This window comes from Vulpes lagopus, chromosome 1 (assembly GCF_018345385.1).
Source record: "Vulpes lagopus strain Blue_001 chromosome 1, ASM1834538v1, whole genome shotgun sequence".
In the NCBI taxonomy this organism is placed as follows: domain Eukaryota; kingdom Metazoa; phylum Chordata; class Mammalia; order Carnivora; family Canidae; genus Vulpes; species Vulpes lagopus.
Window position 1 is genome coordinate 97,771,597 of NC_054824.1, and position 27,540 is coordinate 97,799,136.

Consider the following 27,540-nt stretch of genomic DNA (forward strand, 5'->3'; position numbering starts at 1 on the left):
AAAAATGAAGACTTTAAAAAACTGTGTGTAAGCTACCTACAAATGCAACCATTAAAAATAATGGATTATAAAAACTCTCAGGAAATGTGGGGGAAATAATGATGATTTGTCATAGAATTAAAAAAGAAGAGAATATCAAATTACATGTATATTATGGGTCCAACTATATTAAATGCATGTAAAGCACTGAAAAAGTAGAGCAAAATGATAATAGTGGTTGTATTCAGGGATAGCATCATAGAGACTGTATTTTCTTTAGCTTTACTAGTAATTTAAAGACAGGAAATTAAAACAAGATATGATCATTCCATCTAAAATTTGGGTAAGAGGTAAAGAAAAAAGTGACAATTAATGACGCAGTGGAAATAGGAACTCCTGTACACAGCAAATAGATGTGTGGATCAATAATACCCCTGGCAATCTAGGAACATGCATCAAAAGCTTTAATATATTTCGCATATATTTTGGCCTGGAAATTCTACTTCTAGAAATGTATTCTAAGGAAATATTCATGTATGTGCATGAAGATTGTGTCAAATAGATACTCTTTTCAGCAATGTGCCTAAGAGCTCGAAGTTGGAAGTAAGGAAGAGCAACTGGTAAATGGGAGGAGGCAGAGAGCAAAGGTGTAAACCTGTTCTAAAGCCAGAAGGCCTAGGAGGTTTGGGTATTGAAGGAATGCTAGAAGCACAGGGTGCAGGGCCAGGGCCAGGGCCAGGAAATGGGTCTGTTGAGAGTTTACTTTCATTCTCACACTTCCCACTTTAGCATGATGGGCTTGTCTGTCTCTCCTACTCTGCAGCAGACTCTTCAGTTTCGTGTCTTCCTAATTTCTTTTCCGCTGGCATTTAGTCTAGTGCCTGGCACATAGCAGGCTTTCAATAAATGCTTGCTAAAGGAATGAGTGATTCTAATTAAAGCTGACAGAAGTTGATAATAAAAACCATACTGAATTTTAAAGAACTAGTCAATAAGAGAAAATAGTTTAGTGAGCTTTTTAGTTCTAGACAATTGGTTCTAGTATTTGTAGAATCCAAAATGCAAAGGAGAAAACCACCCTTTCTCAATTCGATTGACTGAACTATTTTCTTTTAAAATAAATCCAGTCTTGTTTTCTAAGCATGGGCTCTGGTACTTGTAAAAGCAAGTGCTAAGTTTGGTTGGATTAATCTGTTAAAGTATGTTTATACACTTAAATTTCCTCTGGAAAAATCCTTCGCTGAAGAAACTTCCTCTGCAAATATTGGGAACTTACCTATTTTAGCCCTTCCCAAAACTTTAATCACTGTTGGTAGAAGAATTTTGATAAAAATTGAAATTGCCTTTGGTACCTCCACTGTGGACCTCACCCTCTCTCTATTTTAGCCAGAGCTCATGTCCCAAGACAACATGTCCTATAGGACATTGACAGTCTAATCACCTAGGGAGCTTGTAAAAAATGGAAGTTTAAGCATGCCTTTCCTACCAAACCTGAACCTGCTTCATCCCATGTCCAGAGAATATGAAAACTGTGGTGTTAAGAGGCACCAACTTTTTTCATTTTCCAAATTAGGTCACTTGTATTTATCCATTCATTCAACAATAAGCATTTCTTGATTGCTCACTATGTATCAAGCACCAGGGATATGAAACTTCCTAATTTCCTCAAGGAATTCACAGACTGAAGTGGGGATGACAAGTATTCAAATAGATAATACATAATGTGGTAACTCTTCAGAAAAGGTAATAACAAAGTGTAGCAGGAGATGACAGAAAGGACCCTTTGCCTAGTAGGCCAGAGGTTATGTGGCAAGACGAAACAATAGAATGTTGCCAAGTTCCTTTCAAAAACTAGGAATTCAATCACAGGTACAGTGACCCTATATGCCAGTTTGTCTAAGTAGGCCCGGCTTATGTCTGTTGTCTGTTATCCCATCTGACTTAGCATTTATTCCAAACAAATAATGTACATATAATTTCATCCTTTCACCTTTCAGCCATGGTCTTAGCTAGTAGCATGTAAAATACCTATGTGCAGTGAATGGAGTGCTTGCTCTAACATGTGATTAATGTAAGATAACCACGGATCCTTTCAATCAAAACATAACATACTCCTGTGACCCCTACCAGCTGTTTGACCACTCCAGCCAGTTAGGTCACAGCCTGTCTTGGCCTGTGAGATGCATGACACTGCCAGCCTACATATTAGTGGGATCAGTGGAAAACGCGGGAAATTATAGGTTATGTTATACATACATGACATAGCGTAGGAAATAGATGTGAATGGTCTTGCTGAGAGTAGGTTTGAACTCTGTTGCAACTGTGGTTTTATAATTTATTATACGGTACAAATATATAACTATTTTATTGTTTGGTATCAGCTTTTATTAGCTAGTAAGTCCTTTTAGCTATAAAAAGCTGAAAAATGGAACATGTATATTTAATGTAAAGTTAAGAACAGTTTTTTGAGAAAGTTGATGAATATTTCACTTGCAGTGTTGGTTGACATTTATCACACAAGGGAAACATTGTGATATCAATGACCAAGTGAAAATTAAAAGACATAAATCTGCTGAAGAACAATAGAATGTACTTCAGAAGTTTGTGGCTATTTTTTAAAGAGTATATCCAAAGACAATGCTTTGCCTCAGGTAGCTATAGAAGGTCCACTTATATGTCATTATGTGAGCATGACTTTTCATCTAGGTCAAGTGAGCTTCCTTCTAGTTTTACTTCTTTATTAGATTTTTTTTTTGTAATCAAAGAAAACCTTTAACGTGTTACCTCCATTAGTACAAAAAGAACTGTGTGTACAGTTAAATGAGGCCAGTTTTACATCAGTGTCTTCAAATGCTTCAAAACAGAAAATCAGTTAAATTAATTATAATAATGGTTTGATTTTTTTGGTTTGATTTTTCATAGAATCAAAGCAAAGCTTTTTGATATTCAATCTTGAAAGATAAAGCCTCTAACAGTATAATAAATATTACTATAAGTTCAGTTTAAAAATTCAAAAATCAAGTGTAGATTTTTGGTTTTGTAGTGATAACATAAATACAAATTTGGTGGAGCACAACATCAGAATCAAGATAATGTTCTTAATAAATTGAGAAATTTACAGATCAATGTACTTAAACTTGGTTGTGGTACATACATAATTTATATCTAAACAAGCTACCATAATTTACTGATTAAAAGAGCTATAGTTGCACAAACTTAAATATTTTTGTATATTCACAGAGAAACTGAACTGTAAAATTTTTATAATAATATGGATGGAAAATAAAATAAATTCTTTAGGATGGTAGTATATGTGGTTTATCTTTGCTATGTATCATCAATTAGAATTTTAGAAAGGTTTGAGCCTTTGAAGAACTATTTTGTATATCAAATGATGTATCCTACAATCATCCCAAACTTTTTTGGTAAATGAGCTCTCTAACTTTTGGTTGAATTTTATTCAAAATAGCTTACAAATTTTAAACAGTGTTCAAAGTATGGAATGCCAAAAAAACTTTAGCTTTTGATTTAGTGATTTGTAATTACTGAAAGCCAGTCTTGCAAACAAGAAGATATTAAAATTTACCCCATGAAAACAAGGGAATAATTGAACATACTATATAATTAGAGTTCAAAATGTGGACAAATTTAATTTTTAAAATTTACAACTGTACTTTAGAATATTTCAATTTCAGTGAAAACTCTTTTGATGGAGCTCCTATTTTTAACTGGATAAAATTTTTTCTGTACCAAAATTAAATGATCTCAAGTTTTAAGATTTTGTAGCATCTAAATTTAGGAATACACTTAGAAGAATCAGAGATTGAAAAAAATGTAAAGTAAAACAACAGTGCCTATGAAAATATTTACTATTGAAATACTAGCATATTTAATACAAAAAAATTGAAAATGTAAAAGAGAAGAACGAATTAAAGGTGCCAACAGTGTCAATTTGATTAACCACAAAGTTCAGCTTCAAAAACGACTGCAGATAATTTTGTGAAAAATCAAAAATAATATTTTAATAAAACATTTTTAAAAATAATAAAATAACATATCATTAGAAAAATACAGAGGCATGAAGACAGATATGGCCAAGAAACTGATTAAAATATGTGACTATCTATCCAGAATAATTATTCTGCTTATCTTTTAATGTTTAAATAATAAAGTAGGTTTTTTTTTAGTTGGCTTAATATACACGGTTATGTAATTTTAATTTTTGAAAGAGTCGCATTTTAGAATAGTTTGTAATGGAATTATTTTACAGGTCCACCAATATGGTAATGCCAATTTATTGATCAATAAATACAAATTTCAAATAAATACATAACTTTCGTTATTCTAGTGCTCCCATTCACTCTCAAAAGTGTACCGGTTTGGACAATAAATTACATAGTCACCCTAATTATAGATGAAGCAACAAGTTTCTTAAAACACTTCCTTTTTCCTGAGGTAAACTGAAAGGAACCAGAGCACCAATCATTTTATGTTTCTGAAGGATACGTGATGGAGGAGTCCACAGGTAGGGAAAGTCAGAGCAAAAACGGAGGTCAGCATGAAAGTAAAGAAGGAGGTATCATAAACATTTCCTCACACATAAAAAATTAAACTATAAAGAGAGAAGAATATTTAATTAATATATGGGTCTTACCTGCAAATGCACTAGAAAGATTAATGGAACTTGGATTCTGAAACTTGACATACTTATCTGTCCACCAGGTAATTTTACTTCTTAGCATTGGGACTTCGATGGGTATAGATGAATTAAGGTTGTATGAAAGAATAATAGTATCTGCAAGGAAATTAAAAATTGTGCTGAGATGCAAGCAAGCATTTTTGCCCACTTCAAAGTACAAAACCAGACACAGATGAAAAACAGGGTTTTAGCAGACTCTCAATATGCCTACATGCAATAGATGTTGGAATTCCAAGACTAGTCTTTTTCTTGCCAAGGCCCCAATTATTGGAAAATACTCTCAAGCTCCATTTAGCTCATGTTCCATAACTACCTCAAATCTCTGGTAAGGGAGAGCTTATTTGCAAATGAAATACCATAAGTCAGTGGATAATGTATACAAAAAAATTTTTTTTTGAATTACTACTCAGTTGCAGAGGTAGTTTTCTGGACATTTAGGTTATTACATGCTTATGAAAAGTCACACCATGGAGACAGGAAAAGTCACCTACCATTGAATATGCTGTTGGCAATAGCACCACAAGGAGCTATGGGGGTCCCATCATGGGAGTTGCTAAATGGAGCACAGTTTCCAACATCCTGGATGTAAGATGATACAGTAAAAAAGAAATGCTGTGGTAAACTCTCTTAGAATGTTAAAAGTGAGAACACTGGCAATGTAAATCAACCCACACTAATTTATTGATGCATAACAAGATTACGGACTGCTACCTGCTTTTCCCAGACTTCTGGTTCACTTATACTAGGAAATTTTTGTGTTTTGGAAATTGTGCGCGTGTGTGTATGTGTGTGTGTGTGTGTGTGTGTGTGTGTACTCCCCCCCCCCCCCCCATTAACAACACATAACAGACCAAATATGCAGGAAGGAACTTACTTTGTGGGCTCTGCCAAATATCACACTAAGCATACGCTGGAATACATTTTTAAATCTTTTTTAATTGAAGTGTAATTCATATTCTGAAAACTATACAAATGGTGGTGAGTTTATATACTTGATGACTTATCACAGGAAATCCATCCATCTAACTACCAGGATATATTTTTAAAAGAGTAGTTGCTAAACAATCATTTGATTATCACTTTTATCCAATAATCTCAATATAGAAAAGGTTTCCTTCTAGCTTTTTTTTTGCTAGCATGCTGAGTGTTATTTATTAAGAATCAAATTTTATTATCATAGGAGTGAAAGCGTATTTAATGAAACCAAAGGCTTTTAATCGATCAAGTAGGGCTCAATTTCTTTAAACTTGGCTGGAGCGAAGGCCTCAATTATAGGAAGGATAATGGTAGCTATACCGGGAACTGGACTGAGACCAAACGCTCAAGGTTACTATTAAAATGATGCATGAAAGGATAACCATTTAATTGGACAAGATTCACATCCTGTTCTGAAGAGGGAAACCACTCCTCTCAATAGCAGATATACTGAATACCCAGTCCCTTCAATTTATTCAAGAATGAAATGAGCATTCCTTTCTTATAAAACTTAAGGTTTTTAGTTCATTTTCCCATACCCTCTTTTTAGACTTAAAGATCCACCTGTTTTTTTTTTTTTAAGAGTATTATACGAAATTAAATAAAGCCTTACCTTTAAGTCTGTACCCAGCAGTTGGCTATTACTTCTGGATAGAATATATTGATAGAGATTCTGATAGAAACCATACAATTTGTAGTACATATAAACATTACCCTGTAAAAGAGAAAAGCAAGAATAAGGAGTAAGAAGAATTAACTGGAATATTAACAAACATGGACAGAATTTTTAAAAAGATTTTATTTATTTACTCATGACAGAGAGAGAGAGAGAGAGAGAGAGAGAAGCAGGCCCCATGCGGGGAGCCTGACGTGGGACTCGATGCCGGGTCTCCAGAATCACACCCTGGGCTGAAAGCGGTGCTAAACCGCTGAGCCACCGAGGCTGCCCTGTACAGAATTTTTACAGTAAAAAGCACCACAGAAAAAACTGATGGGAACTGTAAATTTCTTTATATCAAGCAGAAATCCAAGAAATTATTTTTAAAAATTAGTACTGGAATATCCTCACCTACAAAGAATTATTAAAATCACCAAATAACTTTTCAATGTTTTTTGTAAGGGCTACGGCGCTCCTGCCATGAAAAAAAATTTAAAACCAGGTTTTTCATTCTCAATATATAAAACTGATGTTAGAAATAGTATTATTTCCTAGCAATACCAGAAACAGTGCTTTGCCTAGGGCTTGTGGTAGGCATCAAAGTCATGATTTCAAACCAAATCCTTGAACACACTTGAAGTTGGAGCCACTGAGCATATTTGGGTGCATGTGAAAGGCATGAGATTAGCTCCCTGTGGTCTGGCTCCAGGGTTTTTTGTCTTTTTCATCCCTAGGATCCAGCATAGTATCTGGCACACTGCACTTGCTCAAGAAATGGTGAACCATTTGTTATGGATCAAAAAGAGGGAATAGAATAGTTCACGGATCTGAAAGAAAAGTGACTTTCACCTTAGCAAATAAGAAGCCTTGTTGCCATGAGAGATGGTCTTTTTCATGTGTGGTACCCTCTGAAGCTGTGTAATCATAGGCTACCATCACGTTTACCTTCATGGTGACGTACCAACATTCTCTAGGCAGATTTGACACAGATTTTACTAACAGCACATATGATGCAAATGGAAATGCTCAATATGGCTGTTTATAATTAATATACTATCTCCAAAATGATGGAAGGTCGGCATCCAAAAATATGAAGGCCTTTATTAAGTGCTCCCCATATGTTAGGTGCCATATTCAGTGCTAGGAATACAAATGTATTCCTTTACAATCTCCTGAGTCAATCGATTTTCTTATACTATGAAAACAGGACACCTTGGAAAGTCTTATCTAGTTTTACCCCAAGGACATGTAAGAGGATGGGTATGGAAAATGTGAGCTGGTACTCAGCGTAAGCTAGAAATAAAGGTCATGGTAAGTGTGGCCATCTACAGAAAACAGCAAAGGCCAAAGAACTTAGTCACCTGTAAGAGGAGAGTGTGTGGGACATGAGAGGGAGGGATGTTGGGTCATGACAAGGAGACAGGTTACAACATCATAAACAGGAGAGCATGGGTGTGAAGACAAACCAGCCAGGCATAGCTGGAATGACTGATGACATGTCCTCATCCAATGAGGGAACCTCCACTGTTGACACATAACTAGAGAAAATATGAAACCCACAGAGTGGAATTCACCATACATTTTCTTGGAAACTAAAAAGAGAATTTTACTTACCCAAAGTGATACAGTCACATAAATGACAAAATAAACAGGCAGAGAACACTCACCACACTAGGGACAGAAGTGTTTTAATAACTTTTTTTTCAGTGATTCCTTTGTCCAAGATTTAGCTTAACAAGGCCTCCCAGATCATCATCTTTTTTATTGGTCCTAGGGGCACAAGGCATTTTATGGCGTTTCTTCTCTTTAAATTCAGTGGCAGTCTGTGCAAGATTCCTAGTTTAAGGCAGTCTTGCATGAATTCATTCTCTAGCATGTGTAATGTGTGCTAACTGGTGAACCGAAGGCTCTGTGGTTGAACTAACTAGTTTGGTTGAATTTTTATGAGAAAGTCTGCCTGAAAGGAATGGTTAGCAGCTGGTAACATTTATTTGACTTAAAGGTTTCAAAGCACATAGACAGATGGAAACTGAACCCCTTTAAGATTTTATCTTCTGGACTTTTTCTTCAAAAATTTAAGTACTCTGAGCCTCCAAGAAATAATTGACTCTGCTGCACTTTGATTTTAGACTTTTGATTTCCATAACTGTGAGAGAATAGTTTTCTATTAAGCGTCCCCCCACTTCTGGCCAGAATTAAACAACACTAACTTTTTTTTCAATTGAAGTATAATTGATACACAATGGTACATTAGCTTCAGGTGTCCAAGGCAGTGATTTCACAAAGTCTATATATTATGCTGTGCTTCTCACAAGTGTAGCTGCCATCTGTCACCATACAACGCCATTGACTATATTCCCTATGATGTACCTTTCATCCTCATGGCTTATTCATTACATAACTGGAAGCCTGTATCTCTTCCCACTCTCCTTCACCTATTCTGGCCATGTCCCCACTCTCTCCCCTCTGGCCACCACCAGCTTGTTCTCTGTGTTTATGAGTCTGTTCCTGATTTTTAAGCAATACTAAGTTTTACTTTTGGGGAGCAGCACAGTGAGTTGCGGAAGACAGAAAAGGGCATACCTGTGGAGAACTGGAGTTCTGACCTCTAAGAACACACATATAGAACTTTCCTCATTGACTTTATGTAGCTATCCCTTATAATCCAAGAACAACTCAGTAATTTCCTTATAGTTTATGTATCTGACTTGCTCACGTAATTGTTTAGCACTAGCCATAATCAATATGGATGTATTCAGAATATTGTTAATGCCAACACCCTTTCATTTGGATCAACAGAGAAGTAAGAAAGGGTCACATAAAATCAAAGCTTCCTAGAACATAAAGCCATACAACTTAGCATTTTATCTTTCCTCCATTTATTTAATCTTTCAACAAATATTTTCTGAGAATCTACCACATAAATATACTATGTTATACACTGTGGAGAAGGGAAGATTCCTATTTTCTTTTTATTATTATTATTATTATTATTATTATTATTATTTATTATTATTTATTCATGAGAGACACAGAGAGAGAGACAGAGACACAGGCGAGGGAGAAGCAGGCTCCCTGCAGGGAGCCCGATATGGGACTCGATCCCAGGACTCCAGGATCATGCCCTGGGCTGAAGGCAGGTGCCAAACTGCTGAGCCACCCAGGGATCCCCCAAGATTCATATTTTCATTCAGCAAACCTACAGTGTGCCAGGCATGATTATTGGTGCTTGGGATACAACACAGAGCTGGACAATAAGCAATACATAACATATCAATAAAGCCTACACTGACTCTGGGATCAATCATAACAAGTTAACAAGGATCAGGGGCATCACAAGAGTGGGGTAAGTAGACAGGCTGCAGTATGCAACAGGACGTCCAGGGTAGGCCTTATTGAGGTGAGGGTTGAACCAACACCTGAAGTAGGGCAGTTAGCCAAGTGACTATCAGGTACAGGGGGCCAGCAAGAGAATGCCTCACTTGTTTAGTGAGTGGGGAGTCCAGCGTGGTGGGTGTGCGGCTAGGGGAAGAGAATGAAGGGATTAGGTCAAAGAGGAAATAAGAAGCCCAATCATGTAAAGCCTTGTAGAGCCTTAGGCTTTTTCACTGAGTGGAAAGGGGAGCCATGACAGGGATTATTTTTTTAAGTTTATTTATTTAGTTTTGAGTATCTCTATACCCAACATGGGATTCAAACTCATGACCCTGAGATCAAGAGTTGCATGCTCTCCCAATTGAGCCAGCCAGTGCACTCAATGTGGGGATTTCTGAGTAAAGGAATAACATATGACTTAGGCTTTAAAAAGCTTACTCTGGGGGCACGTAGGTGGCACAGTCAGTTGAACAGCTGATTCTCGGTTTTTGGCTCAGGTTCTGATCTCAGGGTCATGAGATTGAGCCCTGTGTTGGGCTCTGTGCTCAGCACAGAGTTGATTGAGACTCCTTCTCCCTCTGCCCCTCCCTTCTCAAATAAATCTTAAAAAAAACCCCACAAACCTCACTCTGGCTGCTATGTTGAGACATGAATATAAGCAGGGAGACCTGTTAGGAGGCTATTTCAGAAATCTAAGTGAGACGTGAATATAGCACAGAGCTGGGTGGTAGCAGAAATGGGAGAAGTGGACAGACACTGGATATGTTTTGAAGGTGGACGCAACAGGATGGATTGGATGTGAGGGAATAAAAGGGGTTAGAAATGACTCCTAGGTTTTTGACCTGAGCACCAGAAGGATGGAGTTGTTTTCAACTGAGATTGAGAAGTCTTTGGATGGATTAGTTTTTTTTTTTTGTTGTTTGGGGGAGGGCAGTGCAGTGGATAAGCGGAGAAGTGGAAACTAGAAATTCAGTTTTGGAGATGCTGCACCTCAGATATTTATTAGACACCCACATAGGAAGGCAGCTGGAAATACAAGTGTGGATTTGGAAGAGACATTTGGGCTAGAGATATAAAATGGTGTTGGTAATAGAGGTAGATGACATTTCCAAAAAAGTGAATGCAGTTAGAGAGGAGGAGACTAGAGTGCTGCCCATCTCAACATAAGGAGTTTGGGGAAAACAGGAAGAACAGCCAAAGGAACTGAGGAATGGCAACCAGGGGGCTAGGAGGAAAACCTAGTGTAGTATCTTGAAAGCCAAGAGAAGAAAGTGTTCAAGGATGAGGGAATGGTCACCTATGTCCAATGAGTGACAAGGCACTAAGGACTGACTGCTGAATTTATCGACATGGAAGTCTTGGGCTTCCTTGCAATTTCACTGAGTGGGAATCTTTCTGATTGGAGTGGGTTTAAGAGAGAATGAGAAAGGAGGACTTAGAAGTAGCCAAGATAGACAACTCTCTTGAGTTTTCCTGCTAATGGGAGGTAAGAAATGGGCAAATAGCTAGCAGGGAGATGGGGAGACTAGAAGGCCGGTTTGCTTGTTTGAAGATAAGGGAAATTGTCCGTATGCTGGGAAAGATTGAGTAGAAAGAAAAACTAATGATATTGGAGAGGACAGAACTCCTGAGTTAAGTCTTGCCTTATAAAGGCAAGAAAAGATGGCATCTATGTACCAGTGGGGATAAGCCTTCAGATAGGAGCAGGGACAGTTTACTTATGGTTAAGGAGGGGGTGGTGTTGAGCATGTAGTGCAGATACTTGGGAGAAGGTAGTTGTGTAACATGCCAAGCATGGTTCCGTGCTCCAGGAGGTTCCTATAAGTAGAGGAAATGAGTCCACAGGATTTTAGGACAGAAGTGATTATAGTAAGGTAATCAGAAGAATGGAAACAGTGCTCCCAGGATACCAATGTGGACAAACCGTTGCTGAGACAAAATAAGGAGGCGCAAGGAATGCTGAGGGATGTTAGGGGTTTAAAACAAGTAGCAGTGAGTGGGGAGACTTCCAGAAACATAGAGAGTTGTATTGTGGGAAAGCAAGTTGGTCAGTTGGCAGGAGTCCAAGGTCTCCTTCTTCCTCCATCTTTTTATGAAAAGGTAGCTGGGCCTCAGGTGGTTAAAGAGTAATCCGAGAGTGCTCTTTTGGGGGCAGGGAGGGTGGTGAATTTATTTTGCAAATAACGGCTGGTTTAAAGTAGGGGAAGCCAAAGGCTAGGAGTGCAGTTAGGTAGCTCTGATACTGGACCAGGAGGCCTGAATTGAGGCAGTGCCAAAAAAAAAAAAAAAAAAAAAAAAAAAGAAGAAGAAGAAGAAGAAGAAGGGGACAGGAGACACCTGGGTGGCTCAGTGGTTGAGTGTCTGCCTTTGACTCAGGTTGTGATCCTAGGGTCCTGGGACTGAGTTCCACATTGGGCTCCCCGAGGAGCCTACCTCTCCCTCTGCCTATGTCTCTGCCTCTCTCTCTATCATGAATAAATAAATAAAATCTTTAAAAAATGAAGGGGACAGGGTGGTTGGAGAGATGGATTGAAATACAGTGTCTACATATGAGAGGCTTAGATGAAAAAGGAATAGGCAGGGTAAAGTCAAAGAGGAAAGTCTGGAGTCTTGGTGAAGGGCTCTTTACCAGAAAGGGCAGTGAGGAGGGTTTTCCAGAAGATGATGATGAGTCTGGTTTGGGAGCAGCTGAGTTTGAGGGCCTCGAACTGGGAGATTCCAGGGGGAAGCTCAAGAGGAGGCCTGCCGATGATGCTTAGATTCATCCCATGCAGAGTCATCTACGATGGGAAGGGAGGGGGACCAACCAGGTCAGGGAGGAGGATACTGCAGGGGGAGAGGTGTGGAGTCCAGAAGACAGCTCAGGATCTTTGAGGAGTCGAAGGGAATACAGTTTTTTATTTATTTGATTAAGTCTTGACTACCAGGTAAGACTGTGGAGGCCCTGAAAAGATGCCTCTGAGGTCTCCTAGTACAGTGACGGTAATTGAGGGATGACCCCAGCTGTCATGCTCTGAAATCATCCTGTGTTTGCACCAAGGCCATGCTGCCCCTGGATGTTTCCAATGGCCAAGCACAGCAGGGATACTGAGGCAGGCTCCTTCAGGGACTCTCTGTTCTTTGCTGCAATTTTCTGAAGAATGCACTGCAGCCTAAGACCCTTCTTCCTAACTTCCTCCCTTCCTTCTCCCCTTCCCTTTTCTTCACAGGGGTGAGGGCTGTGTTGTAGTCTGACAGCTCTCCCAGCCTCCTCTGGCTCTCTTTCCATTTTCCCTCACAGGAAGTTCCCCCAATAAATCTCTTGCACGTCTAATCTTGTCTTGGCATCTGCTTCTCAGAGGACCTGGACTAACACGAGACTTTAATCAGCCCAAGAGCAGGGACTTCTTTTAATATTTCTTTGGCATTTCTCACAGTGCCTGACAGCCAGGCCAAGAGTTGCCTTAGGGATTAGGCAATTGCAAACACAGAGTGACTTGGGGGATAGAGGTGGGAGGGGAGGATGGGGGGACCTAAGGAGAGTCCCAGCAGGTGTGTGACCCCCGACACTAACTTTGTCCAAGTCACTTAACCTCTCAGCCCATTAATTTTCTCACTATAAAATGAGTGGTTAGATTCAATGATCTCTATGGTCTCCTCTGCTACTGACATTTGGAATAAAACCTGTCTGATTGATATTAAGAATTATGTTACAAAGCTCAGTAGGTAGAGAGTCTGGAAACTTAGAAACAAAGAAGAATAACATTCCAAAGGAAAAAAGTAGGGGGAGAGTCGTGCATGAACCCAACACTTTGTAAGGTCCCTCACCAGTATTCTGCTTTATTTTTTGTATTTTCAGTTCTGGAAAGCACTTGGTGGAAATCATGAACTTACTGCCAAGTATGAAATAGGAGTAGATCAGTGTACAGCTAACGGAAGGCTCTTGAATTTCACTTACCTTCATTGTCTCTGAAAGGTAAAAGGGGATAGAGCAGGTGCATTCTTTGTCAAAATTAGTGGCATCTTCTCGGAGTTCTGCACAATTTGCACAGATTTTTGTGTATTTGACCTATTAGGCAGGGAAAAGAACAATGACTAATTAAAAATTACATGAGTACACATTTTATTTTTTTATTTTTATTTTTTTATGAGTACACATTTTAAAAATCAAGCCCTGAGTCCATCTAAGTCTTCAAGCTCTCTGTGTCAAGGGCATGAACTCTTGGACATGACTGAAGGATAGCACACTGCTGGGGACAAAGTGTTTCTGCAGATGCTTGGGAGGAATGGGCCTTTTTACAGTCTCTCATTTTGGGACCTGGCAGTATTTTGCCACTGACCTGGAATTCAGTGTTTCTATTGTATGTTTATGTAACCTGTTGTGATGTAGGCTTATGTCTAGATCATAAAGAGGTGTCATTAGGAAAGTATTAGTCAGTGACTCATGAGAACTGGGCCTACAGCCTGAAGCTAATCAGCTTTATGATGAAGTCACTTCAGTTTTTCCATTCTATTGTATGGAAAGTATTTATACTAATCAATGTTTCTACATGACATCTAGAGGAAGTTACTAAAAAGGACCAAACATAAAGAAGTACTTCCAAAATGTAGGGCTATTGATACTTGTGGAATAATTCGGATTTTAAAATGTTACCACATTCTGCTTTTTCAAAGTTAAATTCTGTACAAATTGGTATAGTGGACTCTTTACAAAAGGGTGGTGTGTTTCAAATGAGCAAATCCTATGAGCTCTGGCTAAGAGCCTCAGCTGTGTAAAGATACAGCTGGAAGAAGCTTAACGAAGGAAGGCTCACAGAGAGACCACAGAGGCTGTGCATTTCCCTTCTGCTCTTCCTTCACTGTGTTGAAGAATAATTAGATGATGGGAATGGGGAAGAGTGAGAAAGCAAGGGAGTGTCCTTTTCCTTGGTAAACTGCCAACAGGATTTAGGATTCTTTGGGAGGGAAGACTAACAAGAAAGACAGGATTTTTTAAATCCTTGCAAACCACTGGGAGTTTTGAAGCCAAATAAGCAGTGTTAGTACTAAATTAAAGATTAGCCAAAAAGTCTACTCAATTGTACTGAGATGCTTATATTTCCTTAAATAATTCTTTATTGTATGTATGTATGTATGTATGTATGAAGTCATTCTTTAAATACACAGCAAGGCTTGAAATGTTAATTTAGACAAGACTGATGCCCTTTCTATCTGTGAAACTGGATTCTAATTTTTAAAGAGCTTTAAAGAACAGGGCTGTATCATCACTGACAGCACACTGAACTGTAACTGAGGAACAGGTTTGGGTACAGCCAGTCTATGACCCTATGTTAAATACTTAACCTCCAGACCTCACATTTTGTTCATCAGCAATTAATTCATCTTTGAGCTTGTTGTAGTACCATTCATTGTATCCCATGGATTCCTGTTGGGGTTCTCTTAATGCATAATTAGAAAAAAATGTGTTTCATGGTCAAATGCTTTCTAGCTCTAAAAAGTTTATGGGGTCGCCAAACTACAGAAGCAGCCCAGGTGTCCACAGACTGATGAATGGATAAAGAAGAGGCGATACATATATATACAAATAAATACAATGGAATGTTACTCAGTCATCAAAAAGAATGAAATCTTGCCACTTACAATAACATGGATGGAACTAGAGCATATTTTTGTAAGATTTTATTTATGTTTGTTTATTTTGAGTGTGAGTGGGAGGAGGGGCAAAGGAGGAGGGGGAGAGGATCTCAAGCAGATGCCACTGAGCTTGGAGCCTGACTCAGGACTCGATCTCACGACCCTGAGATTATGACCTGAGCCGAAATTAAGAGACGCTTAACTGACTGAGCCATTCAGGTGCCCCTGAAGCTAGAGGGTATTATGCTAAGTGAACTAAGTCAGTCAGAGAAAGACAAATACCATACATATGATTTCACTCATAATGGAATTTAAGAAAGAAAACAAATGTGCCAGGACGCCTGAGTGGCTCAGTGGTGGAGTGTCTGCCTTCAGTTCAGGGTATGATCCCAGGGTCCTGGGATGGAGCCCTGCATCAGGGTCCCCGCAGGGAGCCTCTGCCTATGTCTCTGCCTCTCTCTCTCTGTCTCTCATGAATAAATAAAATCTTAAAAAAAAAAAGAGAACAAGTGTGCAAAGTAAAAAAGAGAGAGAGAGAGAGAGAGAGAGAGAGAGAGAAACAAAGACACAGACTCTTAACTATAGAGAACAAACTAGTGGTTACCAGAGGGAAGGAAAGTAGGGGGATGGGTAAAATAGGTGATTGAAGAGTACATTTACCATGATGGAAAAAATAATAATAAAACAAATTTTTACAAGGAAAACACATCTCTGATCTACTGTCTCAGGTGGCCTTGTAAACCTATAGTTCTAAAATGACAGCAAAGATCACAGTCTGCTTGCTCCTCATAGAATTTTGGAGAAGTGGGAATGATCATTCTTGTTCCAAGTGAACTGGAAAAAGGTCACTTCCTTGTTGTGGCCCAGGGCTAAGTGAGAAGAGGAAAGCCACTCAGAACTCTTTTACTAGGTCTGTGCTTGATCACACTGGCCTGGTAGGCACTTCATCTTATCAACTAATATAATGAAAAAAGTCCACGTGCAAAAGAGAATCTCACTATTATAGTGGTTTCTGAGTTTCCTGTATGAAAGCAAAATGTTAGGAATAGTCCTGTCTGAAATGACCAGAAAAAATAGTCTATTGGAAAAATCTCCTTAACATGATAAAAATCATTCTGTTCAAAGTTGTTTGTAGACTGGCCTTAGTGGACCATGGAGTAAGATTCCCTTCACAAGCATGAGGTAACATTATTTGGCAATGGCTGCCATCTTAATGGAGGCTGCACTTTACAGTGGGTGAGGTGATAACCAGAAGGAAAGAGGCAAGGAGGACATGGAAAGGGGGGAAAGAAACCAGAAAGAAAGGGGTTGGTGAAGAAGAGAATAGAAAAGTAAATAGGATGAACTGCTTGTAGAAATGAGTACCAAACTCATAAGCCACTTAATTTTGCTAATGCTCTTCAAAAGGCAAGTTTAATTTTCTCTTGCCATTTTGCATTTGCCACTTGGTGGGGCCTGGTGGTTTACATCTCACACTGGAGGACTCAAAAGGACTTAGGGGCATTTAATTTCCGGAGATAAACTGCTGGGAGTTGGGAGCAGAAAGTATAAAATGGAAAGCCATTTGAGTAGTGTTGTTTGGTAAGAGGAGTGAGACCTGAAATGGTGTTTTCCTCTTTATTTTATTTTATTTTATTTTATTTTATTTTATTTTATTTTATTTTATTTACGTATTTTAAAAAATATTTTATTTATTTATTCATGAGAGACACAGAGAGAGAGGCAGAGACATAGGCAGAGGGAGAAGCAGGCTCCCTGTAGGGAGACTGATGTGGGACTCAATCCCAGGACTCTGGGGTCATGACCTGAGCCAAAGGCAGATGCTCAACCACTGAGCCACCCAAGTGTCCCTGTGTTTTCCTCTTTAAAGTCCTCACTATTTGCCCTAACCCATTCTTTCAATAAGTTTGTGCCTATTATGTAAAGGGCAATGTGCAAGGAAGGGTTGTGGATGTGGTGAACAAGGCAACCATGGCCAAGCTCTGTTTGTACCACACTCTACACCTCACCTATCATTAGGTCATTGAGGGCAGGACTCAACTTTTACTTACCTTATTCATTTGCAAGCCCAAAACAACTCTTAGCACTTTCAGACACTCATGGATGTTAAGTCAGTGTTGACAGACTTGGCCTTCATAACTTTGCTGCTAACCATGTCAGGAGAGGGAATAGATCAGCTCTCTGTGGCTGCCTTCAGAGTGGAGGTCATAGTTTGGGATGCCCCGTAATCAGCTCAGAGCTGATCTGAATTAAACATCTGCTTAATTTCTTAGACCGGATGCGGGCAAGGCTGATCTAATCTTAGGCCCAACTATTATGTCCTCTCTCCAGACCAGCTTCTTGGATTCTCATCCTCTAACAGCTTGTTGATCAAACTGTCAAAGTCTTATAATGGAGGGAGGGTATGCCCTTAAGCTTCAGCTCTTCTCAGTCTTGAGGAGATTTTAGTTAATTTTGCTATGTATCCTTAAGAGGCCAGAAAGATTCTAGTTCTTGCCTTTCCTAGATTGAAGTAATAATCTCAGAGGGAGTTCATTTGCAAAGAGAAAAACACAATGCTTGAAAGTGAGACAAACTGAAGACCTCTATCTTGGTCTCTTCACTTTTTTTTATCAATATGATTCACAGGCATCTGGCAGTCATTTGACCCTGCCTCTCCTCCTGCCTCTATCAATCCTTGGTCAGTACCGTCAGCTTAAAAAGCTTCTGACTTTGCCAGGCTCCTGTAAATGAACAGCTAGGCGGACCAGTGTGAGAGTGATTGTCCTCAAGAGGGAGTCAGGATGAACAAAGCCAACATACACAGAGGCTGCCACCATCTGCACTGGCTAACTGAGAAAACGGATGTTCCTGTCTCATGTACTGCGGGGCTGTGTTCTCTAACTAATCACTCATTTATAGCCCCAAAGCTGAAAAGTCTTAGAACCTGCACTAAAGGGGATCCCTGGGTGGCTCAACGGTTGAGTGTCTGATCCTGGCATGATCGGCCAAGGGCATGATCCCGGGGTCCTGGGATCAAATCCCGCATCGGGCTCCCTGCGTGGAGTCTGCTTCTCCCTCTGCCTGTGTCTCTGCCTCTCTCTCTCTCTCTCATGAATAAATAAAATCTTAAAAAAAAAAAAAAAAAAGAACCTGCACTAACAATGTAAGATGAGACAAACCTCTATCTCCTTGATACTCTTTGCAGACAGAATGAGGATGATGCCCATCCCGAGGCAGAAGGCTCCCGCGGCGAAGAAGCCAGAGAGGACTCCGGTGGCTGAGAGCTGGAGCCGGTAGGCGGGCAACTGCTGCTGCTTCAGGGCAGTGTTGTCTGGCAATCTGGACTGGTAGTCCTCAGATATCCTCTTCATTTTGGTCCTGCAGGTGACTGAGATATACTCTTCAGACATTTAAAACATTATTATGGGGAATCCCTGGGTGGCTGGATGGTTGAGCATCTGCCTTCAGCTCAGGGCGTGATCCTGGGGTCCTGGGATCGAGTCCCATGTCAGGCTCCCTGAATGGAGCCTGCTTCTCCCTCTGCCTGTGTCTCTGCCTCTCTCTCTCTCTTATGAATAAATAAAATCTTTTTAAAAAAATAAAACATTATTATTTGTAGTAATACTGCATCACAGTAATGCTAGACTATGAATTATAGGAACTTTCCTTTGTAGTTGTAGAATTTCTGCTTCCCAGAAATTATTCCTTAACTAAACCTGATATTCAGCAGGAACACAGCTCTCTTCAATCAGTCATTGGTATATTTTACTTGAGGCTCAAAAAATGTGCGCCAAATGCTATGCCTAGGAGGAACAGGCCCCGGCAGGGTCTGCAGAGACCAACATCTGGTGACATTGGGAAGCAGTTGTAACAGGCTATTTCTGGGATGTGGTGACTAATTCAAGGCAAGCCCTTCCTGAAAGGGGGAAAAAGGATTTATCTTTGAGAGCTTGCCTAAAGCCTTGGAGATTAATACAAAAAATAAAAGTTAGGGCTATTTTTTTTCCAAATATGGCTTCTTTTAACATAAATATAAACTAAGTTGGAGAAATGTTCTCAGATTACAGCTAACTTTGCTACCTGTGATAATGAGGAAGAAGGAAGCAAACAGGGTTTGTAGAGCACAGATGTCTAATATTAGCAGCTGCCAATTTTTTCATCCATAAGAAACACTCCAGTAGAAAATACACATTAAAAACATCTCCTCCAAACTTTTTCCAAGCATATGTTTTGGAGTAGCTCAAATGAGGCAAGAAAAAGGAAGAGGAAGTTAGATAATTGGTTAAATGTTCAATATTACAATATGGTTTTATTGGTTTGATTTGGGGTTTTTACTCATTTATCAGAAATCCCCTAACCTTTCATTAGACTGCTAATAATTAATTCCTTTCCTTTAAAGTGTATTTAAGATATAGAATCAGGTTTTTTTTAAAAAACGGCAAGTTTCTAATCCCCCTTTTTTCATTAACATTAGGCAGAGAAGCCATGTTGGACTATTTTTATTTTTATCTTACTTCATTTTCTTAAGAGATGGGGCAGAAGGAGAGGGAGAGAGAGAATCTTAAGCAGACTCCACATCCAGTGTGGAGCCTGATGTGGGGATTGATCTCCTAACTCTGAGACCATGACCTGGGCCAAAATCAAGAGTCAGATGCTTAACTGACTGAGCTACCCAGGCACCTCTGGATTATTTTTATATTAAAGAAGGCAAATGACTTTGGCAGGTGTACCTAGTTTAAAAGAACACAAAATAAATGCAAATACTTAGATTAGGTGGTATTCAATTCAGAGCAAAGCTTCCCACTTGCAAAATTGTGAAAAGCAAGTATCAGGGGGGAAATTTTCAACATATCACTTGAATCTAGCTTGGAGATGGTGACAAGTATGGCTGCTGGTATCAGCTTTGTATGAGAAGATGGCAGCAAACATTTCTAATTCACATCTACTATTTGTTTTACTAAAGAAACACAAGAACTTGGATTTAAAAGGCAGCAACAGTCCACAAATTAGATTATATGTGCACAGTTGGCCTACAAAATAATCAGGTATGTTTGCCATCTGGGTGCTTGGTCCAACCTTGGGTGGGATTATACTACATAGATAACACCTAGCCAAGGGCCATTATAGTAACAAATCTGTGAGAACAGAATTTCTTAGGTTTTTTTTATAAAACAACAAAACAAACTAACCAAAATCTTAGAGTAGAAGGAACTTTCATTTAGTATATTAGGGTTCTCCAGAGAAATAAAATTAATTGGAGGTATGTAAAGATATTTTTTAGAAGGAATTGGCTCACATGGTTATGGAGAAGGCTGGCAAGTCCAAAATCTGTACAGCTGATGTCTCAGTTTGAGCCTAAGGCCAAAAGGTGCTGTAAAATCAGGAAGAGTTGAGGTCCCAGTTTGAAGGCTTTCAGACAGGGAAGAGCCAATGTTTCAGTTGGAATCAGAATTCCCTCTTATGGGGGTGGGGGAGGCGGTTTATGGCGGGTGTGTAGGGGGTGGGCAGTGTCAACCTTTTGTTCTATTTAGGCTTTCAACTGACAGGATGAGCCCCAACCACATTAGGGAGGCAATCTGCTTTATCAAGTGCACCCATTTAAATGCTAATCTCATCCAAAAATACCCTCACAGAAACACTCTGGATAGTATCTGCTCAACTATCTGGACAACCTCTGGCCCAGTCAAGTTGAAACATAAAATTAACCATCACAGGTAGTAGGTGAACACATTTCTGGGGCAACATTCTTGAGATATAATAGATCACATTTTATAGGTACTTCTATATTTACGTATTTCTCTTCTAATTAAACCTACTTCAAGCATACAAATATACTTCATATACTCTGCTTTTCAAGTTTCTAAAACTGGATTTCCTTAACCTCAGTACTACTGATTAATATTTTGGGCCAGATACTTCTTTATTGTGGGGTTGTTCTGTAGGATTGTAGGACGTTGAGCAGTATCCTTGGCTAGAGGGTACTTACTACCTACTAAATAAATGCCGGTCATAACTCCCCACTAGATGTTAGTAGTATCCTCTCAGTTATGACAACCAAACATGTCTCTGGACATAGCAAATGGCTCCCAAGGGCCAAATTTGCCCCTAGTTGAAGATCCACAATTCTAGATATGGATATGACAATTTGTTAGCAGCTGTTATATTGTGATAATATTGGAAATTTTAGAGAGTGATTTTTTAAAATCCTTGCTTTCATTTCTCTCTAATGCTGTGTAGATAGCTTCCCAAGGGATTACCAGATATTTTCTGTAAATCTGAGATTATTATAAGATAAAAAGGTAAAAAATAATTAAGATAGTTGTAGTTATGTTGTTGTCTTTCATGCATTTGTAAAGTGTTACATATATTTGCAACTGCTTCTATCACCACTGCCACCCTTTGCACTGGGACCAGGCTTTAGTTTAGAAAACTGTTCCATGAGCACCATCACACAGATGCCTCAACAATCCTAAGAGGTACCATTCTCATTTTGCAGCTGATGAAACCGAGGCTCAGAGAGGGAAGTGGCTTGGCTAAGGTTGCCCAGCTGCTCCTTCCTTCTGCATGGTAACATTAGAGGCCAGCTGCTGAAGGAAAAACTCAGTCTGCTCAACAAAAATCATATACAGGCTGGTGATACTTTATTATACAGAGAAGTTGGCGAAGGACAGCTTTATTTTTGTCAAAGAATCTCCACCAAAAATTTCTAGTGATTCATTTGGTGATGCAGTTAACATAATAAAACAATAGCTGATATTTACTGAGTCCTTGCAATATTCCAGAGCTATTAAGTGAGATGAAAATCCCAGCATAAAAGCTGAAATTTTCATTATAACCCAGACTTAGAAAAGGCCCAGCTTCAAAGATTCTGATTTGCACAGACTGAGGACTCCCATTTCCAGAAGTTCAAAAACCTCCTTTCTTATCTAAATGAGAGAAAAGGAAAAAAAAAAAAAAGTTAGGATCAAGCAAAGATGGTCTTGGTGAATAAATTCAGCCATCTGGACTTCCTGGTAATTGTGTAGCTGTCATGGCCAGAATCAAGGAGGGCAAAAATCCTAAACTACATTTTATGCAGAATTAAAGTATTTACTTAAGTAAAGGAAGAGGTACTAAATAAAACATCAGTTTCATTAGAGGGCCCTCTTGTAACCATTCAAAATAAAATCTCATGAAAGAAATCTTATACAAAGGGGTTTCAAAATACCCAAAGTATGGCTAGATTGCACATATATTTCAATATAGGATAGCTGATAATGATGACATCAACATAATACAAATAACTATGGATGACAAAGTTTCTTTTGACACAATTTCTCATTATTATTATAATTAGAAAACTTAGATTACTCAGATTTCACATTACAATTGAAATAATCAACTATGGCCTTATGTGCTAACATCGAATTTGTTAAACTAGTTTTAAAAAATCAGTTCAGGGCTCAGGGTGTGTGTGTGTGTGTGTGTGTGTGTGTGTGTCTGAAAAAACTGTCTTTTAACTTGTACTGATCAATCATAATCAGGTTGGTCATTCTGGGGATATAGTTTTATATGGTAAATTAATTTACTCAGCATGTTTGGAGGATTAATTCCAAATCTCTCTGATAGTTACTGCCATGGTTAATTGGTGATTGGCAGCCATTTTTATTATTGCACAAACCCTCTTCTCCCCAACAGATACTTCTAAACAGCAGGCTAGAATGAAAAATTAGCCCCATGATACATAGTAGGTGGCAAATACATTTTTCACATTTTAATGACAGTGGATTACTTTCATAAGTATACAATAAGCTAATGCTGTGGCCACAAAGGCATTCAATCAGTTTTAATCCACTGAGACATCAAAATAATTTCCCACCCCCCAAAAAACAAAATAGCCCTCTATCTTAAGTGAGTTTTGGGTGAGGGAGATGTGGGCCATGAGGCAAGTTTATGCCCCTGCTTCTTCATGCATTTATAAGAATGAAAGACAAAGATGGCTATGTCTCTAAAGCAAGGCACAAAAAATGGGCAAGTCCTCCAGGTCTTCCTGTTTCTCAAAGGTACAGCATAGATGTGGCCCCCAGTGGGGTGGAGGCCATTGGTCATTTAAAGAAGAAACAAAGCTGATTCCTATAAAACACATGGAAAGGATACAGTGAGGTCTAAGGGAGTGAGATGGACTCTATAATTGTAGTTACTTCAGAGTTAAAAGCTAGAAATCATTTCAATGGCCAGAATGTGTTGGCTCCTCATGTCAATGACTTTATTACTGTGTTTGAACTCAAGTTCAAGTTGAAGAAAAAAAGATTAAAGGCAATTGTACACAGTACCTCGGGAATGTCCATCATCCTCCTCAACTTCTGATCTCTCCAGTTCCAGTCAAAAACCAGGAACTTTAAGGGGTTCAAATTAAGGCCACCTAAAAGAAACACAGAGAGTTGTTACAGCAAAGACCTCATGACAGAAGTTTATTCAAATTAATTTTTAGTCTCCTCGTTGCTTTTTGCCTCATTTGCTGTCCTCTCCCCCAGCAACTAATCTCTACACACTGAATGCAGCCAACGCTTTCCTGATGGAAAACAAATGCAGCACCCTGAGATTGCTTTCCTTATAATCTTATCACTGATTCTGAGGGAAGCAGAGAAGCTGCTAAGTTTGTCAATTGCTCAAGTGCTGGCAAAGAATCAATCCCAAGTCTCCATCTCCTGAAGCCTGGGAGGGTGAAGTGCAGTTTGGGTAGTGGGCCTTCAGAGGAGCTGAGTCCAGTGTAATGTGAATGATTATGAGGAGGTGAATGGACAGAGGATGAGGCTGGGGCTCAGTGGTTAATTTTAGACAGAAAAGGAAGTAAATATGAATAACTTTTATTCAAAGTCTGTTATTTGAGAAGGCTAGTAAACCACTTAAGGACTCCATTTCTACTATCTTCTTATCTACCTAGAGATGGTTATGGAATGTGGCCCTGGAGGGGACCTCAGGGATTGTCTGTTCCTCAGAGGTCTCAGAGTTGGGTTAGTTTTTCCCACTCCCCATGTTCTTCTTATTGCCCCAATCTGTTTCCTGTTACATGTGGAAACATAACCAAAGCCTTTCTTGATTCTGCAGCACTTCCCCTCAACTTCTCTCCGTGATTATTTCAGTATTTCCCCTTCTGCCTAAGAGACTTTTCCTTTTTCTTCCTCTTCTTCTTTAAAGATTTTATTTATTTGACAGAGAGAGCGAGAGCGAGAGCGCACAAGCAGGGGAGCAGCAGAGGAAGAGGAAGAATAGGCTCCCCACTGAGCATAGAGACCAACATGGGGCTTGATCCCAGGACCCCGAGATGACCTCAGCTGAAGGCAGTTGCTTAACTGACTGAGCCACGCAGGCGCCCCTCATTCTTTTTATAATTATAATGCCTCTTATTTATTTAAATATTTTATTTATTTATTTGAGAGAGAGAGAGAGAGAGAACGCTTGCCCAAGCGCCCAGCTGGGGGGAAGGGCAGAGGCAGACAGAAGCTCAAGCAGCCTCTGTGCTGAGCATGCCTTGACACAGGGCTTGATCTGTGACCCTGAGATTAAGACCTGAGCCTAAATCAAGAGTTGGAAGCTTAACCAACTGAGCCACCTAGGTGCCCCCGTAATACCTCTTATTTAAAATTCTTTCTGCGAAATTAAAAACGATAAATTGAGAAGGACAGTGGGTTGGTAGTTTTCCCTTAAAAATAATTTACTGTTAATGGGAGAGCAAAATGGTACAACCTATCATGAAGTTACTTGATCATTATCTAATAGGAGCTTTAAAATGCTTGTTATTTGGTAAAATAATTTTCTTTCCATGACATAGCCCAATAAATACATTAGAAACTTAAATATAGTTAATGGGGTGCCAGACTGGCTCAGTCAGAAAGTATATGACTCTTAATCTTGGGGTTGTAAGTTCAAGACCCACATTAGGTGTAGAGAGGACTTAAAAACAAAATCTTAAAAAAGAAAGAGAGAAACTTATAGTTACTTGCAAAGATGATCATTGCAGTATTATTTATATTAGCAAAAAATTAGAAATAATCCAGTTATCCTACCATAATTGAATTGCTAAAAAAACAATATAACTTGGGATAAATATCCAAAATATATAAAGAACTTCTGCAAATCAGTAGCAAAAAACACAAATCTGAATTAAAAGTCAGAGGAAATGAATAGATATCTTTCCAATGAAGATATTCAAATAGCCAACAAGTACATGAAAAGGTGCTCAGCATCACTGATTATCAGCGAAGAGCAATTTTAAACCACAATGAAATATTACCTCACACCTGTTAGGATGGTTATTGCCAGAAAAACCCACAAGAAATAATAAGTGTTGGAGAGGATATGAAGAAAAGTGACCTGTTGTGTACTGTTGGTAAGAATGTAAATTGGTGCAGCTGCTATGGAAAGTAGTAGGGAGGAAATTGATAACAGAACTACCGTATGATCTAGCAATTCCACTTCTGGGTATATACTCAAAGGAAACAAACTCACTAGCTCAAAAAGATATCTGCATCCCTGTGTTACTGCAGCATTATTTATAATAGCCAAGACACAGAAACAACCCGCAGGATCCATCAACAAATGAATGAAGAAAATGTCACACACACACACACACACACACACACACACACACACACAGAGAAATACTATTCAGCCATATAAAGGAAGGAAATCCCGTCATTTGTGAAAATAGGGATGAATCCTGGGAACATTACACTAAGTGAAATAAGTCCGACAGAGAAGGACAAATACTGTATCATCTCACTTATATGTGGTATCTAAGAAACCTAACTTATAGATACAGAGAACACATTGGTGGTTGTCAATGGTGGGGTTGTGGGGGAAAATGGGCGAAAGTGTTCAAAAGGTAAAAACTTCCATTTGTAAGGTAAATAAGTTCTGGGGATGTAATGTACACCACAGTGACTACAGTTAAGACTGTATTGTGCATTTGAAATGTAGTAAGAGAGGAGATCTTAAGAGTTCTCATCATAAGAAAAAAATTTATAACTATTCAAGGTGACTGATGTTAACTAAACTTATTGTGGTAATCATTTCACTATATATGTATAAAGTCATATTGTACACACTGGACTAATACAATGTTATATGTCAATTATGTCTCAATAAAACTGTAAAAAACAAGTAGAATATTATGTAGAATATTACATAGCCATTAAAAATGAAAAATTAAAATTTTCATGACAACGAAAATCTTCCTAAGATATGTTAGGTAGAAAACACAAGTTAAAAAATTATGATATACAGTTTGATCTTCACTTATAAAACTAAATATATAAATGCGTAGAAAAAAGACTAAAGGAAATATATTCAATATTAACTAACAAGTGATTATCTCTAAAGTGATTTATTTTCTTTTCTATACCTTTTTGCATTGTTAAAAAGCTCTGATTGTTAGAAAATCTCCATTATTAAATCTCTCCACTGAGACCTCACAACTCTATGAAAATCAAATTTCAACAATCTATACAGCTTTGTTCCCTCTCTCTCCCTTTCTCTTTTTTAATATGGAGAAGAGTGACCTTATTCATGGGTGGCCTAGAGACACACAAAGAACCACCTGGATTCTAGGCAGGGATGAGGTGAATCTTTAGCTAAGAGCTGTGGGAGAGGCAAGGTCCACCTGCTACCCAGCCAATCTCTTCCAACTCTGTGTCTCGCAGATTTGCTATGAGCACATCTCATCTGTCCCTTCACTTCAATGCCCTCTCATGTCCCTAAGGCAAAAACCCCAACTCTTCAGCTTAGTGTTCAAGGTCCTCCCTTCACACTCTGACTTTCTTTCCAATTGAACCACTGGCTACTAAAGCCCATGAAGTTTTCAAACAAGAAAGTTGGTCTCTTTCATAAACAATAAAAATTAGCATTGGATTTTTTTAAAAGATTTTGTTTATTTATTCATGAGACATACACAGAGAGAGGCATAGACACAGGCAGAGTGAGAAGCAGGCTCCATGCAGGGAGCCCTACGCGGGACTCAATCCCAGGACTCCAGGATCATTCTGTGCTGAAGGGAGGCAGGTGCTCAACCGCTGAGCCACTCAGGCATCCGTAGCACTGGATTTCTTAGGGTGTAAAACTTATTGCGGCAAACTTTTTATTGGCATTTTATTATTATACCAATCCTTTGAGGAAGATACTACCACTATCCCTGTCATTTGACTGCAGAAACAGATTTGGAAAGGTTAAGTAACTGGCCAGTTGCTGGATCTGGGATTTGACTCTGAAGGTCTGAATCCAT

At 38.9% G+C, this 27,540-nt stretch overlaps 2 protein-coding genes across 7 annotated transcripts in view; both read right to left on the reverse strand.

Moving 5' to 3' along the window:
- LOC121473310 (cell cycle control protein 50C-like) overlaps window positions 1-19,864 on the reverse strand; it is a 56,447-nt gene extending 36,583 nt beyond the window's left edge. For all 3 annotated transcript variants that reach the window (XM_041725504.1, XM_041725512.1, XM_041725497.1), the window contains exons 1-5: window positions 18,461-19,864; window positions 13,624-13,734; window positions 6,267-6,368; window positions 5,170-5,257; window positions 4,634-4,774 (exon numbers count right to left, since the gene is read on the reverse strand). In XM_041725504.1, coding sequence (XP_041581438.1) covers window positions 4,634-4,774; window positions 5,170-5,257; window positions 6,267-6,368; window positions 13,624-13,734; window positions 18,461-18,691 — 673 coding nt within the window. In that variant the 5' untranslated portion in view covers window positions 18,692-19,864. The remainder of the gene's footprint in view (window positions 1-4,633; window positions 4,775-5,169; window positions 5,258-6,266; window positions 6,369-13,623; window positions 13,735-18,460) is intronic.
- A 2,036-nt stretch (window positions 19,865-21,900) lies between these two features.
- The window catches only part of CMSS1 (cms1 ribosomal small subunit homolog), a 370,781-nt gene continuing 365,141 nt past the window's right edge, over window positions 21,901-27,540 (reverse strand). For all 4 annotated transcript variants that reach the window (XM_041759780.1, XM_041759774.1, XM_041759789.1 and 1 more), the window contains exons 9-10: window positions 23,594-23,682; window positions 21,901-22,207 (exon numbers count right to left, since the gene is read on the reverse strand). In XM_041759780.1, the coding sequence (XP_041615714.1) occupies window positions 22,124-22,207; window positions 23,594-23,682 (173 nt within the window). In that variant the 3' untranslated portion in view covers window positions 21,901-22,123. The remainder of the gene's footprint in view (window positions 22,208-23,593; window positions 23,683-27,540) is intronic.